Consider the following 16,408-nt stretch of genomic DNA (forward strand, 5'->3'; position numbering starts at 1 on the left):
CTATTCAGTACAGACTACAGGCGTACAGCGGCCAGCGACTGCAGCGATGGGCGTCGATGGCTGTCATTGTCATTACTCATTCATGCGCCCTCCAGTATCTACACTTCTACAGAACAATGAACGTACTAACTCCTTGTGGTGGTGGTCAGATTGAAAACAAATCTTGAAACGATATTATAACTATTATCTTTAATCATGACTATGATGAAGTACGGTGGAAATTATACATAAGGAAAAATGATAACAAATAACGATACACGAATACATGATACACTTTCGTGGACATATCTCGTAGCTTTTTTTCATACCATACTAAACACAACATTTGAAAAAATTATTTAAGCGTTTTCAAATAAATAGTAAATTATGAACGTTAAGAAGGAGTGCTAAAATAACTTATTTTCACGAACTTATTGTCCTATTATTCGATACCAGACTCCTCATTATTATAAATACAATATTACAATGTCAACATTTACAATAATTTATACAAAATCAAGTATTCTATTTGATAGTGAAGAAAAGTTATGAAAAAAAAATAAATAAAACGTAAGTTTGATAGTAATTAATAAGATATAAATTATTATCAAAAATATACAAAAACGAGTATTTACACACAAAGTTTTATTGGTTAGATCTTAGATAGTCGGTGTAAAGTACCTATGTCATTCCCATTACGTCAATAACTATTCGAAGTCCCAATGATTGTGGTAACACACTTGGTGTAATCAAAGAATATATTATGAAAATAATAAAATAATTTCATATATTCTGTGGTGTAATCGTAATCGATGGTCAATGCCCAATGGGACAGAGTGACGGTCAACCTTCAGTCAGAGATAAGTTATGTTTACGAGCCTACCCTAAAAAAATATAAAAATTAATAATTATGTTTATTGGATCTAATTAGTGGCATAGTTGGGGTTTTTTGTGTTTCCTCCCCCCCCCCTCCCCCCAATAAAAGTATAAGTGATATTATTTATAATTATAAGTATACGAAAACTATAGAAAAATTAAGTTAAATTTATACTTAAACCCCTTAACTTGTGTTTGTGTATGCACATTATTAAGTTTGTAATGATGATACATTTTTCATTATAAGATTTTTTTTTTATTTTAATCTCTCCAATTATAATTGAGTAAACTATTATGGATAATATTATAGAATCAAAAGAAAAATAGACATACTATAAAAAAACTATCGGTGATACCGCTTTGGTTTTTAAAAAGGTGTCTCATACTCATAATTTTCAAAACAGTAACTCTAAATAATTAATAAAGGATTAATCACTAGAAATAAAATTCCTGTAACTCAAAAGTTAACGAACAGCCCCTTACCGATGTTTATTTATATTGACCCGGGTCCAACAAACTCCGATATTTTCAAACTTAACTCATTGTGTTATACTAAAACTAAAGTTGAAACTTCACACCTTAAAAAAGTAATTTCGCAATGCCACCGCTGTCAGATATATGGCCATATTATGGTACTGTAATCATTCTATTCGTAGTGTCCGCTGCATCGGGCATCATAAATCAATAACATGTATACTAAAGATCGCAGCTTTCTGGCTAAATGCGCTCTATGTAGTGGAAATCACCTGGCTAACTCTAGGAGTTGTCAATCACACTAAGATCTTAAAAAAATATTATAAAACTATATTTAAAAAATACCTTGAGTAAAATTCCCCTTCCACGTTAACCACTTGGAATGGATTCATACGAATCTACGCACCAAGCTTACTCCCAAAATTGTCTCCCATTAGATCAAGATTCACATTCTTACACTCAAACTAAAACTAAAACATCTCTGCGCAACTCTCCTCATTTATAAATAATTTAAAATTTAAAGCATTAATAAATCCTCATGTATCACTTCTAGCCATCGATACTAACAAATACAAATAACTTGCAACCATTCCATATTTTTATGAAATGCAAACGGCATCCTTCAACATTTAAACTAACTACAATTAGTTCTCAATGAAAATAAGTAATTATAGCACTTATTACAAAAACTCACCAAAACTATAACCTCTACGCTCAAGATATTTGGTTTTGATGTTATCAGATTCTACCATCTAGATTCTAGATGATGCAGTACTTGGAGGTGATGCTACACTCCTCGTCTCCAATAAAATTGATCACTTCCTTCTTTCACCATATTTTACTTCAAATATTCAAGCCGCAAGTACATCAATTTAAATAAACTCCGTAACTATCTCTTAATACTATTTTCATTCAGGAAGAACTTTACCTTTGCAGAACTTAGAAATCGTTCTCAATCTCTAAGCTTCACCTGTATTATTATTAACGGCGCGGACTTCAATGCTAAGTACAACATTTTGAGCAGTTCGTTCCACCAACACCAGGAGTTGAACTCTAAAAAAGTTTCATCTCGCTCAATCACATCAAGGTAAAAGCGTCCTCTTTCCAACCTGCTGGTCATCACACTAGCTCTGCAACCGTCATCCAGACACCTTTGACTTCTTTATCACCATTCTCTCTTAACACTTTTGAAGCTAAATAGAACAACTATTACACAAGATACCACAAACTAGAACAAATTCAAAGTTATCATCTCAAACAAAACAACTGATATCAAATTTAAATCAACTAATAATGTCGACCAAGCAATCACCAATCCCTCTGATACCATTCAAAAAGTATCCAAGGACTTGTCTACTCAGAATCCATTCTATTCTCAAACATTAAATCCACCACCGGAATTAAGACAACTCATTGCTGAAAAACTCAAAGCCGGATCAAAATGAAAAAAAAACTTACCACACGGTATATAAGATAAAGTACAATTCTATTAACGGCAAACTAAAGTCTATAGGTAGGTACTTACAACTTACAAAACGAACTCGTATACAAATTTCTATCCTTGTTATACCTAATACTAAAATCCTATACAGAAAACTACTCATTTAATGCCCATCACAACTTGCAACACTCGAGTCACTATCATATTTCTGATAGTGTCCCTCAAGGTAGCGATATCGCTTCATTCTTATATACTTTTTACACGCCGAATCTGCCTACATCAGAAAATACTATAGTTGGAACACTTGGAACACATGCTGATGATACGGCCTTATTATAGCTTCCTCCAACTAAAAAATTGCATCTTAACAGCTACAAATTCATCTAAATACTCTATCACGATGATTCATCAATTGGAAAATTAAAATTAACGAAACTTGGCAAGAACAACCAGGTTTCTCCATCTTAAAAACAAGCGTAAGAATCTAAATATCAGACTCCATTTGTTAAAGCATTCGTTCTAACTCTAACCTAACCTTACATATCAAAATCATTCTATTATGTACAATTTTTCTTCAATTGATATAGAAGTATCGGAATCTGGGGCCCTGTCAAGAACTCAAATAAAACAACTATTCAACCTTTTCAAAACATCCGTCAACATCCAATCACTGGTGCAAACTAGTTCGTCTCTGGTTTGAGTCTTTAAATTTCGACCTTAAAACCGCCCATAAACGAAACTACTAATATCTACCTCAAACGCTTCCACTCCTAACTATAGAATAATTTCAAGTTCCAACTAACTAATCCACAAATTAACTTCACTAAGACTTTCCGGTAATCCAACCAGACGTCCATATGATTTAAAAAGAAACTGATGCCGTGACTTTAAATACTACAAAAATTTGCACGAATGAAAATTAGGCTATCAGATTTCACTTGATTCACTTATTGCACTCCACAAATAATACATTTCAATCCCATTTTAATTTGAATATAATAATATAGGTACTTTTAATTACTTTAGTAAAAACTACAACCCTTGTCACTCTTAAATTATAACTCAATACGACCAAAACCAAAGGTGATATATTAGGTACTAAAAGAAAATAATTGTTTTTTAAAATTTTGAACTTTGAAATTATAAAATCACGGTTATCTTACCATGTAGATGAGACTGATGAGAGTATTTTAGTATCTCCTTAAAATATTTCTGTATAATTTATATATTTTATGTATATATTTGAATATTTATACATAATATTAACATATATTTATAGAAGTCTATGACTGATTCAAATTCCCGCGTTTTAAAATATTGTAGAGCATGGTACAGCTTATTGTATCATTTATTGGGCATGCGTCGTTTAATTCGATAACATGTCCTGTGCTGCTGTTTTATCCTTCGACCATATAAGCTAATATATAGCTTATATGGTCGAAGATTTTATCTATTTCATACCTACGCAATAAGTATATCGATTACTGCCTTACTGGTTAGGTCGGCTTCAGACACGAACTACACGTGATATACGCTTATAGCTCAGCATTGCTGCAGCTGCTCTATCCAGTGAAAATTATCTAAAAAAAAAATTCATGATAAGCCAAATCAATTGTTTTATCATACCGCCATATCTCGTATTACAATTTAATATAATAATATATATTATTCATTATCATTATTGAAAATTGAAATAATAATATTATAGTAAATAATAAATATTTAATATTTATAATATACTGAAACTTGAAACATTAAATTTAATAATATTATAATAAAAAATTATTATAATATATTGTAATAAACTATTATAGTGATTAATGCTATTATCATTTACAATTACATTATAGCTATTGTTTTGTGTTTACTTTCGTGTTTTTTATTTGGTAAATACTTGTTCTCAAGTCTCAATTGAACACGTAATTTTTGTTTAAAATTAGCTAGCTGAGGAAAATTAAATAATGTCTTTATACGACGATTTCGATGTTGTTAAACAAAAATCTGATGGCTGGTCTTCAGGCATGAAGCTCTTTCAGACGCAAATGCAGTTGAAAAAAGCAGCTCAAACTCAGGTTTGTAATTTATCCAATTTGAATTTTACTTAAGGAGGCGTCATACGGTTTACAGCTTATCAGCTTAAAATGAAACAAGTTTGTGGTATTTAGTTCTTAGTTCGAAATTTTTTTTTAAATCTTGATGTAATAGTAAATTAGTAAGTTCTACTAATTTTATTTTTTGACTATAAAATTATTATATTTTGCTTTTAGCCAAGAAGAGAAGCAACCCGTAAATCCACATCAGTTTTAGCACCAGTAATTGATTTAAAGAAAAAAGATGATGATGAATCCATGTTTGATCCAGGACTTGGCTTTACAATTTTTCCCATGGCCCGAGTAATATATAAAATAAACATTGTTATTATTATATGTTACAAATATACTATTTATCATCAAATCCATGTCATAATGTATATATTGATGCATAAATTACCAATAGGAAGGAAAAAAACCACAACGTCCATCATTTCCACCCATGGACTGGAGTTTTGATGGCAATGAATATGACCCCATGATCCCTAATGATTACGAAAGAGTAGTTAGAGGTAATTGTAATTCATAGAACCATTCTAAGGTTTTAATGACTGAATTACATTTTTAATGTATTAATATTTAGATTTAAGAGACATGCGAGATAAAGAAAAAGAAAAAGAAGATGACGAAAGACGAAAACGAAGAGAAGATCGAAATAAAAATAGAGACCCGTAAATTATATAACTATTTATAAAATAGAATAAGTTTTAATTCTAATGATCTTTGCTTTAGTGGTTACAATAATATGATGGATTTACCAACTGGCTTTACACCCAATACCGATGAAAGACGCAAAACTGGATTTACCGGATTTGGTGGACGTAAAGATAGCGATAGCGAAGAAGATGAACCAAAACCCATGAGTAGAATCCCTGGTGCTGCAATTGCTCCACCGCCATCATTGCAGGAATCATTTGTAACATCACCTGGACCTCAACAGTCTTCTGGGATTGGCATGGGCATGGGTGTTGCTGCTAAAATAATGGCCAAATATGGTTTTAAGGTAATAAAATGTCAGAACTCAATACCTACAACTACATTTAAATCATTATTTTTTTATCATTCTCCTTACGAGTTAAAAATTATATTTTTACTATTGATAAAATAATTGAATTGAATTTAAGTTCCATTCATAGATAAAATAGTATAAATAGTATAAATATGTAATTCAAAGTAGATTTTTCAATTTATTAAATGAGTATTAAGTGGAGTGACTTCTGGGGTTATTGTAAGGTGGTATACAAAAATTTTTTTGTGATTTATAGGATGTCAATAAGAACAATTTTTGTATTCACATACCTAATGTAATATACTTTTACCTTTAGAATGGAAAAATGAATGCTATAGTTGCCAATCATATGCCAATCGCTATTTTTGACTTGACATAAAAAAAATCTGTGTAATACACAGTTTGATTGTGTTATTGGCTAATATGTGACTTTTTTTTTTTCGTGGTTCACGTATTCCTATGTACCATAGCACTAGCTGTCATCAGTATATTTATTGATAAAATATTTTATAAAGTATATTACCTATAAATGATTGAAATGTTTTTTGCTTATTGTCCAGGAGGGGCAAGGATTGGGAAAGAAAGAACAAGGTATTTCAGTGGCTTTACAAGTAGAAAAAACCAGTAAAAGAGGTGGTAGGATTATTCATGAGAAACCCGGTGGTAATGTTTCACCACCACCTATGACTTCTATGGCTGCTATGATACAAGACGATTTTGTAGCACCTGCTCCGCCACCTCCTAAACCTCTACAAAGTATCACAGAAATAATGAAAGAACAATCAAAGGTAGTACTATATGATAGTTTTTTATATTGTTATTTTTTTTTTTAAACGAGACTATTAAATCTGATACTAATTAAATAAAAATAAAAAAAAGGTTGTACTTTTACGAAATATGGTTGGGCCTGGTGAGGTTGATCAAGATCTTGAACCAGAAGTAAAGGATGAATGCAACACCAAATATGGGGATGTAAATAAAGTAGTTATATATGAAGTTCCAAATGTTGATCATGAAGAAGCTGTACGGATATTTGTGGAATTTAAACGTATAGAATCGGCAATCAAAGGTAATATCATAAATATTATATGTATATTAAATAATTTAATTTAATTTTTTTTTTATTACAGCTGTTGTAGACCTAAACGGTAGATTTTTTGGCGGTAGACAAGTAAAAGCTGGATTTTATAGTGCAGAAAAATTAAATAGCTATCAGCTACTTGATTAAAACAAACTATTTAATAATATAAAAATAATTGTATTATATAATTTTAATATATTTGGACAAATTTTTAACCATAATTTTCTGTATAAAATAGCTTATGTTTTTTACATTAATATACCTAATGCTTATGACTGAGATCAACCTGTATTGCCAATTATGCTGATGAAAGCCATAATCTCAATTATAATAGTCTTTTTATAGCTACTACCTACAGCTAACTTACAAATTCATCTCAATCTTATTTCTGTATGGTCAGTGACGTATTTAAGCGGGACTCTGAGGTATTAACTTTTTTAGGAGCTCTAAATTTTGGAGAGCATTTTGATATAATACAGTACCTAGGTCACTTGAGTAATAAAAAAAAAGTAATGACACTTAGATACTAATAAACTATCATGTTTTTTTTTTTTAAATACACCTATTGCTAAAGAAATTTAAGTTGAAAGGGGGCATCCTTTTTTTTACCCGGGGTGCAAAATTCCTGAATAAGTCTACGTGTACGGTACTCTAAATGGAGAATAAAATCAAGCCACATCAAATTTATACACGTGGCTTTCACTTTTATTCAAGGATTTTTGCCGGCTTCATATTTTAATATTTTATACCTTCATCTGATACTGTTAAATATTTAGGTTTTACACTAAATAAGAGATTAACATGGAACCAACACAAGGGCATAAAGATACACTTTAAATTCACATTCTCATATGCTTAAAACTATATTTTAATAAACAATTTTCCAAGTTTAAGAATCAACATTTTTATATGTCTACTAAAATTTTTATCTTATGTTCTACAACTTATCAAGATAACACACTCCATGAAACCATAAATGCTCCATCTTACATTAAAAAATTTAACTTCCCAACAATTTACATTACAACACTATTGAAGAGGAAATCTGCTGTATATTACGAGCGATTCTTCTCACATCTAGCAAACCTTAATAACCTACTCATCGGAGACATAAATACCCTAACACATCCTGAAAATCCCCACCGCCAGTTTAAAAGAAGATGGTGCAGAGCCATTTGACCTACTTCTAAATATAAAATATTAGGTAATAGTATAAATATTGGGTGACTTCTTAACAAAGTGATTTGTATAGAAAAAAAACTGCTCTCATTGCATATGCATATAATGCCATTTTATTTCAGTTTGTATATTTATTTAATTATTTTAACAAAATATATTATGCATATAATGTGTATCCCAAAAAACAGGGTTCACATTATCATTCATTATCCTGTAAATATCCTTCGATTCTGTTTGCAAGACATTAAACTAGACTAATCGATCATAAATTTCTATGGCTTAAATTTTTTTTAACCAAAGAATTTTGTGCATGCGCAGCAAACCTTGATGTTTTTTAAATGGCAATCCCTATTTTAAATACCATTTTCTGATTGATTGATTTTTTCAAAAAATTTTGATAAATCAACTTGTGTTGTAAATTCAAAATTGGCTAAATTACAGCTATAGGTATAATTTGAAAATCTTATTAAATTTGAATATTCATTATTTTATTTTTAATAATTGTTTGTATTATTTTCTTCTAAACACCATGATGTTATCAAAATTATTATTATTATTATTAAGTAATAAATTATTATTCCATTTTATTGTTATACATTATGAGATAACATAATTTAAACAAGTATTTTCAGGAAACAAAATTCTAAATTTCTATACTCTTTTTTTAATACTATAGAAATAAAAATAAATATTCAAATTTATTAAGATTTTTAAATTACACCTATATACCTCCAATTTATACAATTTTCAGTTTAAAACAAGTTGATTCATCAAAAATGTCTTGAGTAAAATCGATCAATACGAAAAATATATTTAAAATAATGAATGTCATTTAAAAAAAAATGAAGTTTAAGTCATAAGAATTTATGATCGATAAGTCTAGTTTAATGTAAAAAAGTGTAACCTGTTTTTGGGGATACATGGTATATACCTAATAATTTTATACTAAAATCCAGACAGATGCAGTGGAAAATCCTCGATTTTCTAAACAACAATTTTCTGTTAATTTGTATTCTTCAAGTTTTTTTAAACGCTCCTGTAAATGACGTTCAGGCTTGAAACAATGTCTACCCGGATCTCCTATCAATATAGTCTTCCCACTGTTACTCAGTGCATCCAGCCATTTCCACAGTTCATCAGCAATATCTTTTGAATAAAACATATCTCCAACAATGATGACTTCCCATTGCGAACAATCATTGAACAAAATGTTCTTAGGCAATACATCAATTTTGATGTTGTTTAATTGAGCATTTAGTTTAGCTGCTACACAGGCAACTGTCAAAACCAAAAAATACATTTTATGAAATGAAGTGAAATAAATATAATGACTGTACCAGGATCTATGTCATTGGCTGTAACTTGACTGGCACCCGCTAAAGCTGATGCAAGACTGCATGCGGCACTACCACTACCAATATCCAAAATTGTTTTGTTGTTCACATACTTGCTGTTATCTAGTATAAACCTAAAACCAAACAAACAAATATTAGGGAAAGCATGTTGTACAGGTATGAATATAATTTTTCCTAATTTATTTTACCTAGAAATAGCTTGGCCACCTGGCCAATAAAATGCCCAGAATGGATCATTAAACTGACATTCATAGACAGGTGAATGCCACAGTTTACACTGTTCAGTAATTAAATGTAATTTTATTTCTGGAGTTAAGTGGTTTGTACATACAACAGTTGCATTTTTTATTTGTTCGGCATAGTATTGTTCACTATGACTGCAATATCTTTTGGAAATAATTTTAATTGAGTCTACAATAGAATGATACCTCACATTCATTTTTGAAAAGTTGTTGTCAAATTCAAAGGTGACTCAATTGTCATGATCTATCTAAAATTATAAATGTCATTACTATATTAAGTAAGTATATTAACCATGGGGCCTAGACCTATAGGTCTATGATATCAATATAATATTGTTGATTCACAAACTGTAATCAGAATTTTTTCAACTTTACTGGCATGTCACAATTTAAAATTTAAGGCGCCACTAAGGATAATTAATACCATGCCACCATGGCTAAATAAATATCACCTAAATAATTTAGCCATGACTATCACTGCGACAAATCTCTATAGGTAGAATTGTTAATTTTCGGACCTTGGTGAAAATTTGAAACAAAAAATACAACTTAAAATAATTTATTGGTATTTGATACAGGTTCACAATAAAAGGAAATATAGAGAGGCCGTTAGATATATTATTATCACTGATGTTAACTAATTGATGTACAAAGTGCGGACATTTAACAGGGCCTTCGTTATTGATAAAAAAAAATATTGTTTCGAGATATTCACTTTTTATCGACTCTTTTATGGCTTACGATTACGAATTACAATTTATGACAACGTTTTATATTACGGTTTACGTTTTATGATTATATTATTTTATATGTTTGCCTAGACGTGTTTGATACTTTTATAGTAATTTTAAATTTTGACTGTAACTTCATATGCGTTTAGTGTTAACTAATTATTATTTAAATTAATAATTATTCACACAATGCCTATTTTTTTGTTAATATACCTAGTTGTCTTGTGTGTGGAAGAACAAAGGATCAAAATGATAAATCTGCTAATACATATTTTCACAGGTATAATTAAGATTTTAAAAGTAGGGAATGGAAAAAAAATCTTGAGAACATTTTTTTTATGAAACTTGGAACATTTTAAATTAAACTTTGTTTCCAAGATTTTTTAAAGCTATAGCCCAAAATATTAAGTTTTTTTTTTTATTAGCTTTTAGTTTAACTATTACAACAAATATTAAGTTATAGAGAAAATAATTTATACAATGATTTTTTTTTATAAATATATGATATTTTTTCTAGACAAGTCATTCAAGTAAGTAGTTCAGTGATTTATGTATAATACATAATTTTAAAATAATATTATTGACTACGATTCAATGACATTTTTTTTATAATTATTTTATTATTTATTTTTTTTTTAAATATATCTTTTGTATTTATTAGCTATTATATCGTATTATTGTTACATAATTAATAGTTCTTGTCTTTATACAACAGAATTTTTCCCCTTAAACTTTTTTCCGGATACTCATTTTTTCCGAGAATTTTTTCCCAACCATCGATTGAGATTTTAAAAATATATATCTAAACGTTTGAAAATATAGTGTAATGTTTGTTTCAGGTTTCCTACTAAAGATTATAGAGAAAAATGGGATAAAGAATCTAAAATTCATAATGACACATGGTTGATTACTACCAGTTGCAATAACTGTTTCTTCTGTGCTACCACATGATATTTTTAAGAATAAACAATACCTTATAATATACTTTGACTACGATAAAGAAAGAAGATCAACCCAACAAACTCTTATAAATAGTTGTAGTATTATTAAGTTTTTGTAGGCGTTTGTAATGTACGTATGTCGTTTACTTTTTGTTTGCTTGTCGATAATAATTCCAATTTCCAATTATTAGTTTTACAGTCTGCGGCAATACCAATGCTGGGTTTTTGTGGATGCCCTTTCCTCTTGGATTTGCTTATTAGTGATGTTTTAATCACGGTTATTCTGTTATGGTCAATATAAGAAATAAAATATTAAATAATATAACATTTAAATAGCCCCCCCCCCCCACTCTATATTGAACTCCAGCTACGCTACTGGGCTGCGGTTATTAATTTTAGCAGCGATCAGCTACATAAAATATTAAAATAGATATAGTACTATATAGTATACCTAGCTATAATAGTACCTACCTTTAGTTCTTGATTAAAAAATATTGTAAGTCCGTGGTTAACTTTTAACTACTTTTTGAATTAGTGTTTTTATAATTCAAACTGAAGACACTTCTATTTGTTTATAGATTTTACGGTATTCCATAACGAACTACTTTTCTTGCCATTTCCGTTATCTAGATTAAATTAATTATCGTAAACAACTGTAATAATATAAAAATGAAGGGATGTTCTTTTTACTCATGATTTATTATTGTATTTTGTGAACGTACTCCAGTTTACTACTTTATATATATATATATATAAGGTTTTATATTATATAATTAATTAACTCACTCTACTTCAATTGCAAACTTGTCATATATTCGACGATCGAAGAGAGAATAAATAGGTTTAATATTGATTTGGTTATAATTTAATATTAACTAAAAACGCAATTAATAGGCATATTAGAAATAGCCAATAGGCAATTAAAAAAATATATTTGTTAATTATAAACACGAAATATTATATTGGTTGTATATTATAAAGCTCATTACGCATAACATGACCACATCGGTAGGCAAACGCCGCGGAGGAGTGCTGTTGTCAAGAATTGGCCAAAGGTTGGTGGGTGTCGTCCGAACCGATTGAACAGTTTATTTCGATAAAGGCATAATAATATAAAGCTACAGATGTCTTAATATCTATATTATAATGAAAAACTATGTGTCACTGTCACTGTCTATACAGTACGATCAATATAATATGATGATAAGTAATATAATTATGATGAGATTCTTTTTAACCATTAGTTATACAAAATGACCATAATTACAGAACATTACGGGAGTAACCCACTTACTACTTGCTAGTATTATCTACCCTAAAGTTATTGGATAAAAGTTTCAAACCACAAAGCGTTTCGATATGTACGTTCATCATTATATTATTATGTGCATCAGATTTTGACAGTATTTTTTTCAATCGTTGCGTGCGACGCTAGCGGAAAATAATATTTACTATCCGATGCACGAAAAATAGTATATGATGTGGCCATGGTAAGAAATGAGCAATTTCAGTCTCGAACGACGATTGTGGCACGAGTCACAGGTAAGAGATGCTATTCGCCCAATACTGAAATTAGTATTTGGTAATCCCACACGAGCTACACATACGATTTTTTGTCACGTCTCTGTTTCATATAAAAAAGCATAATGGGTGTAACCCACCTACTATTTAATATTCAGCATGTATATTATTTAAATCTGATTTGGACAGTAAAGCCGCTTTGTAGTGGATATTTCCACTTTTCTGCCGTTTATATTCTGAGAATTTTCACTTTACCACCTGCCAATCTGCACATTGATTGGAAACAGAAGATTTACTATGTCTGCAGCTGAATGGAAAAAGAACGGCAAACGCTACAATAACCCACGATCGAAAATTTAACTTTCAGTGCCAGCCTGACAAAAAATAGTTTTTCATGGAGTCCCTTAAAATGTTTATCCTAACGTTTCAATCACGTATAGTTTACAACGCTTACATAACTGCAGTATAAGAGATTAAGAGTTGTATACTTATACAATATTTTGGAAGTTCACATTTTTTGTTGTACAATATATGTATATTTTATGCATAAGTAATATTTCAAATTTTTATTTCCATCGGTTTCTAGAACATACAGATAAGTTATGCTGTACAAAAAAGTGTCGACCGGTTTGTTACCTACCGCCAACAGTGAGGGGGAGGGGTACCTTGCCATCGTATTTAAACTATAATAAAAAAACAGTTATTAACATTTTTTCACAAAGTTTAAAATTTGAAATATCATTGAATTTTTTTAACTATGTAAGAATTTTATTTTTAAATTCTTTTTATCTTTTATGTAGTTTTTTATTATTGAGCATAAATATAAATATTTCATACGAGGTGTTGGTAAGGTGCTATTATAGCTATTTTTTTTCAAATCAATAATATTATAATATAAAATAGCATATTTCTCTGTTAGGCACGTATAACCTATTGCTATATTATTAGTTTACTTTATTCAATAAATGTAGTATTATCATGACCGGATGGAAGATGGGCCAGTGGAGATATGGAGGGTTATGACACACTGCCTTTGTAAAGATGGTCATTATTTCGGCAGCCGGAGTTATATTGATAAAATTAACTATTTACTTGATTTACAAATTAAAATTAACTGATAATGGGAATGAAATATTTTTTATAATCGTCACTCCTCGACAAGAAATTTTTGAGCCATAAAATATGAAAAGTTCCGATGTATCAGTATAGGCATTCGATTATGAAGTGTTGGGCAACCCTGAAAGACCACCGTATAAATATGTAGTATAAAATGTATCACTGTAAAAACATTAAAACCTAACCTAACGCATTGATTTTACATTTTTACATCAGTGTGTGTGTCTGTATGCATTATAATTTATAATAGTAGTCGAAATAATGTTTCGATTTTCCACTTCAGTATCTTTTCATTCTTTTCTGGTGGGAAAGTGGATTTAGTAGGGCTATACAATTAACGGGAAGATTCTCAATAATTTTTAAAAGCATCAAGGAAAATAAAAAAATTAATTTAAGGATAAACCGGAATTCTAACGCAAAACTAATTTTTAATAAAATTGATTCTGTTTTTTGGTGTAACTAAGAAATTAACCTATATAATAGATATACCTACAATAAAATTTTTCACCAAATATTGAGACCAGCATTTTTTATACGTCATACAATTTCCAAAATATTTTTAATTTTTTTGATCTATCAATTTCTATTTTTATTATAGATAGGTATGTAAAAAGTTTTTTGCTATGTTAAATAGTTTGAAAATTTAATACAAGGATCCTTATAGGTTATAGATTAAAGCGTTTATTAAAGCGTTTTAAGTTCATATTTTAACTATCATCAACAATTGGCAAATTACTGTATACTTAAAAATTTATAAAATGCTCAATTATTCTTATAGTTAAGGGTGGATAATTGTTTAGACTTTTCATAAGTATTTTATAGTATAACCTTAAAAATCTGGAAATTATATAAACACAGTAATTTTTAAAAGATATTTTAAGTTCAAATTTGAACAAAATTGGAAATCTAAAAGGATAATAACAGTCTTAATTATTGTTTTGTAGTAATTTAAAAATATTATACATTTATACGTTGATATTTGATATTTAATTGAGACTTTTAAAGTATATCAAATGAATTATTTTTAGTATTAAATTAGTGAATATACTTGGTTAACTAACAGTATATTTTCAAAGATTAAAAATTATTACATATTCACACTAAAACTATTCTATCATTGATTAATGATTTTAAATACCTTAGATCATATTATATACTTGTATATAATCTAAGACAAATATTTATATTTATAACCAAATATTCAACCACTTAAAATGAACTTTCTAATTATTAGTTTCTAAAATTTACATTCAAGACTAAAATAGGTACCTTTATAGGTAGGTATTGTAAAATCTATGCCCCCCTCAAACATGTTCAGTTTGACCCATTATCTTCATGAAAAATAAAAAAGTTAGTTAAAGTATACCAGTACATTTTTAGTTATAAGTTTTTAGCTGATGAAATTTTAATATATTTGAATAATACTTATATAAATAAATTCCTTAATATAATTTTTTCTTAAATAATTTATTTATTAATACGTACCTATAGTCTACCTATGATTATTAGTTTAATCTAACTTTTTCATTATACGTTTTTGTGTATCTATACACAAATTACTGCATTTAATTATAATAATAAAACAAATTGAGTTTTATTCAATTAAAATTTAAAAAAATAATAATGTTTAAAACCATAAATTTAAATAATAACTCACTCACACACACACATATATATAACTAAATTTATACTGTATCTACATATATTATAATTATATACACATATAATATAGTATAGGTATCAAATAATAGCAAAATAAAAAACAAGATGTTTTTTTTTCGTTATACACTTTAAAATTGTTATTAATTTAACCTCATGTTTATTAAGACACTTTGCCACCTTTGTTATATAACTAATTCAGGGTAATAAAATGTAATTTTGAGATAAATTGATTTATAAATTATACGTTATTATTTTTGTTGTGGCTCGAATGTTCAATCATAGTTATACATTTTATTTATTTTTTAAATTTAAAGTTTCTAAGTGGTTGATGGGGAGGAGGGGGGGCTTGTGATAGTCATTTATAGTTTTCTCAAGCCACAAGATATATTATGGTTATGTGATTGTCTGCAATTTTAGTGTTTAAAGTGTACCTATTCTAAAATATTTCCCAAGTTGAATAAAATTTGATTTCCAATCAGTATTCGAACAGATAAATATTATTATAAATGTATACAGGCTGTATTATAGGGGGAAAACACGCGGTTGAGACACCCTATACATTGTACAGTGTATATACATATAATACCGCTACCGTGTAATAAACTGCTGGAGCCACTCTAAGTAGTAGTATCTATCTACAGCAGTAGTAGAAGAAGAAGTAACCGCAACCTCATGCCCGTACAAGATTCTCAATAAATGGCGGGCGCGTCT

At 28.9% G+C, this 16,408-nt stretch overlaps 2 protein-coding genes and 1 long non-coding RNA gene across 5 annotated transcripts; 2 read left to right on the forward strand and 1 right to left on the reverse strand.

Annotated features, from left to right (window-relative positions):
- The first annotated feature begins 4,534 nt into the window (after nt 1-4,534).
- On the forward strand, nt 4,535-7,231 carry Spf45 (splicing factor 45). The gene is made up of 8 exons (XM_015509501.2): nt 4,535-4,842; nt 5,038-5,163; nt 5,267-5,372; nt 5,444-5,531; nt 5,593-5,863; nt 6,430-6,657; nt 6,749-6,938; nt 7,000-7,231. Exons 1-8 carry the CDS (start codon nt 4,732-4,734, stop codon nt 7,095-7,097), a joined length of 1,218 nt encoding a protein of 405 aa, XP_015364987.1. The 5' UTR covers nt 4,535-4,731; the 3' UTR covers nt 7,098-7,231.
- A 988-nt stretch (nt 7,232-8,219) lies between these two features.
- LOC107162627 (electron transfer flavoprotein beta subunit lysine methyltransferase-like) lies at nt 8,220-10,341 on the reverse strand. Of its 3 annotated transcripts, none has more exons than XM_015509633.2 (4): nt 10,076-10,341; nt 9,673-9,974; nt 9,467-9,597; nt 8,220-9,407 (listed from the first exon to the last, which is right to left on the reverse strand). In XM_015509633.2, the coding sequence occupies exons 2-4, from the start codon at nt 9,921-9,923 to the stop codon at nt 9,070-9,072; spliced, it is 720 nt and encodes a 239-aa protein (XP_015365119.1). In that variant the 5' UTR covers nt 9,924-9,974; nt 10,076-10,341; the 3' UTR covers nt 8,220-9,069. The 3 variants fall into 3 exon arrangements, with proteins under 3 accessions (XP_015365119.1, XP_015365112.1, XP_015365101.1); XM_015509626.2 differs by having other exon boundaries at nt 10,179-10,338; XM_015509615.2 differs by having other exon boundaries at nt 9,673-10,341.
- Nucleotides 10,342-10,524: 183 nt separating this feature from the next.
- On the forward strand, nt 10,525-11,441 carry LOC149058907 (uncharacterized). The gene is made up of 2 exons (XR_016190520.1): nt 10,525-10,737; nt 11,297-11,441. It is a non-coding gene; the product is annotated as an uncharacterized LOC149058907 (long non-coding RNA).
- Nucleotides 11,442-16,408: the final 4,967 nt, after the last annotated feature.

The sequence above is a fragment of the Diuraphis noxia genome, unplaced genomic scaffold (assembly GCF_037042655.1).
Source record: "Diuraphis noxia isolate RWA-SAM2 unplaced genomic scaffold, SU_Dnox_SAM2 contig0002, whole genome shotgun sequence".
NCBI lineage: Eukaryota > Metazoa > Arthropoda > Insecta > Hemiptera > Aphididae > Diuraphis > Diuraphis noxia.

Bases quoted from the DNA above. Each gene is read 5' to 3' on its own strand.
- Spf45 (XM_015509501.2), top strand. From the start codon at position 4,732: ATGTCTTTATACGACGATTTCGATGTTGTTAAACAAAAATCTGATGGC. The intron at 4,843-5,037 runs GTTTGTAATTTA...TTTTGCTTTTAG, and splicing joins AAAAAGCAGCTCAAACTCAG to CCAAGAAGAGAAGCAACCCG. The intron at 5,864-6,429 runs GTAATAAAATGT...CTTATTGTCCAG, and splicing joins TGGCCAAATATGGTTTTAAG to GAGGGGCAAGGATTGGGAAA.
- LOC107162627 (XM_015509633.2), bottom strand. From the start codon at position 9,923: ATGAATGTGAGGTATCATTCTATTGTAGACTCAATTAAAATTATTTCC. The intron at 9,598-9,672 runs GTAAAATAAATT...GTTTGGTTTTAG, and splicing joins GGTGGCCAAGCTATTTCTAG to GTTTATACTAGATAACAGCA. The intron at 9,408-9,466 runs GTACAGTCATTA...TGGTTTTGACAG, and splicing joins AGCCAATGACATAGATCCTG to TTGCCTGTGTAGCAGCTAAA.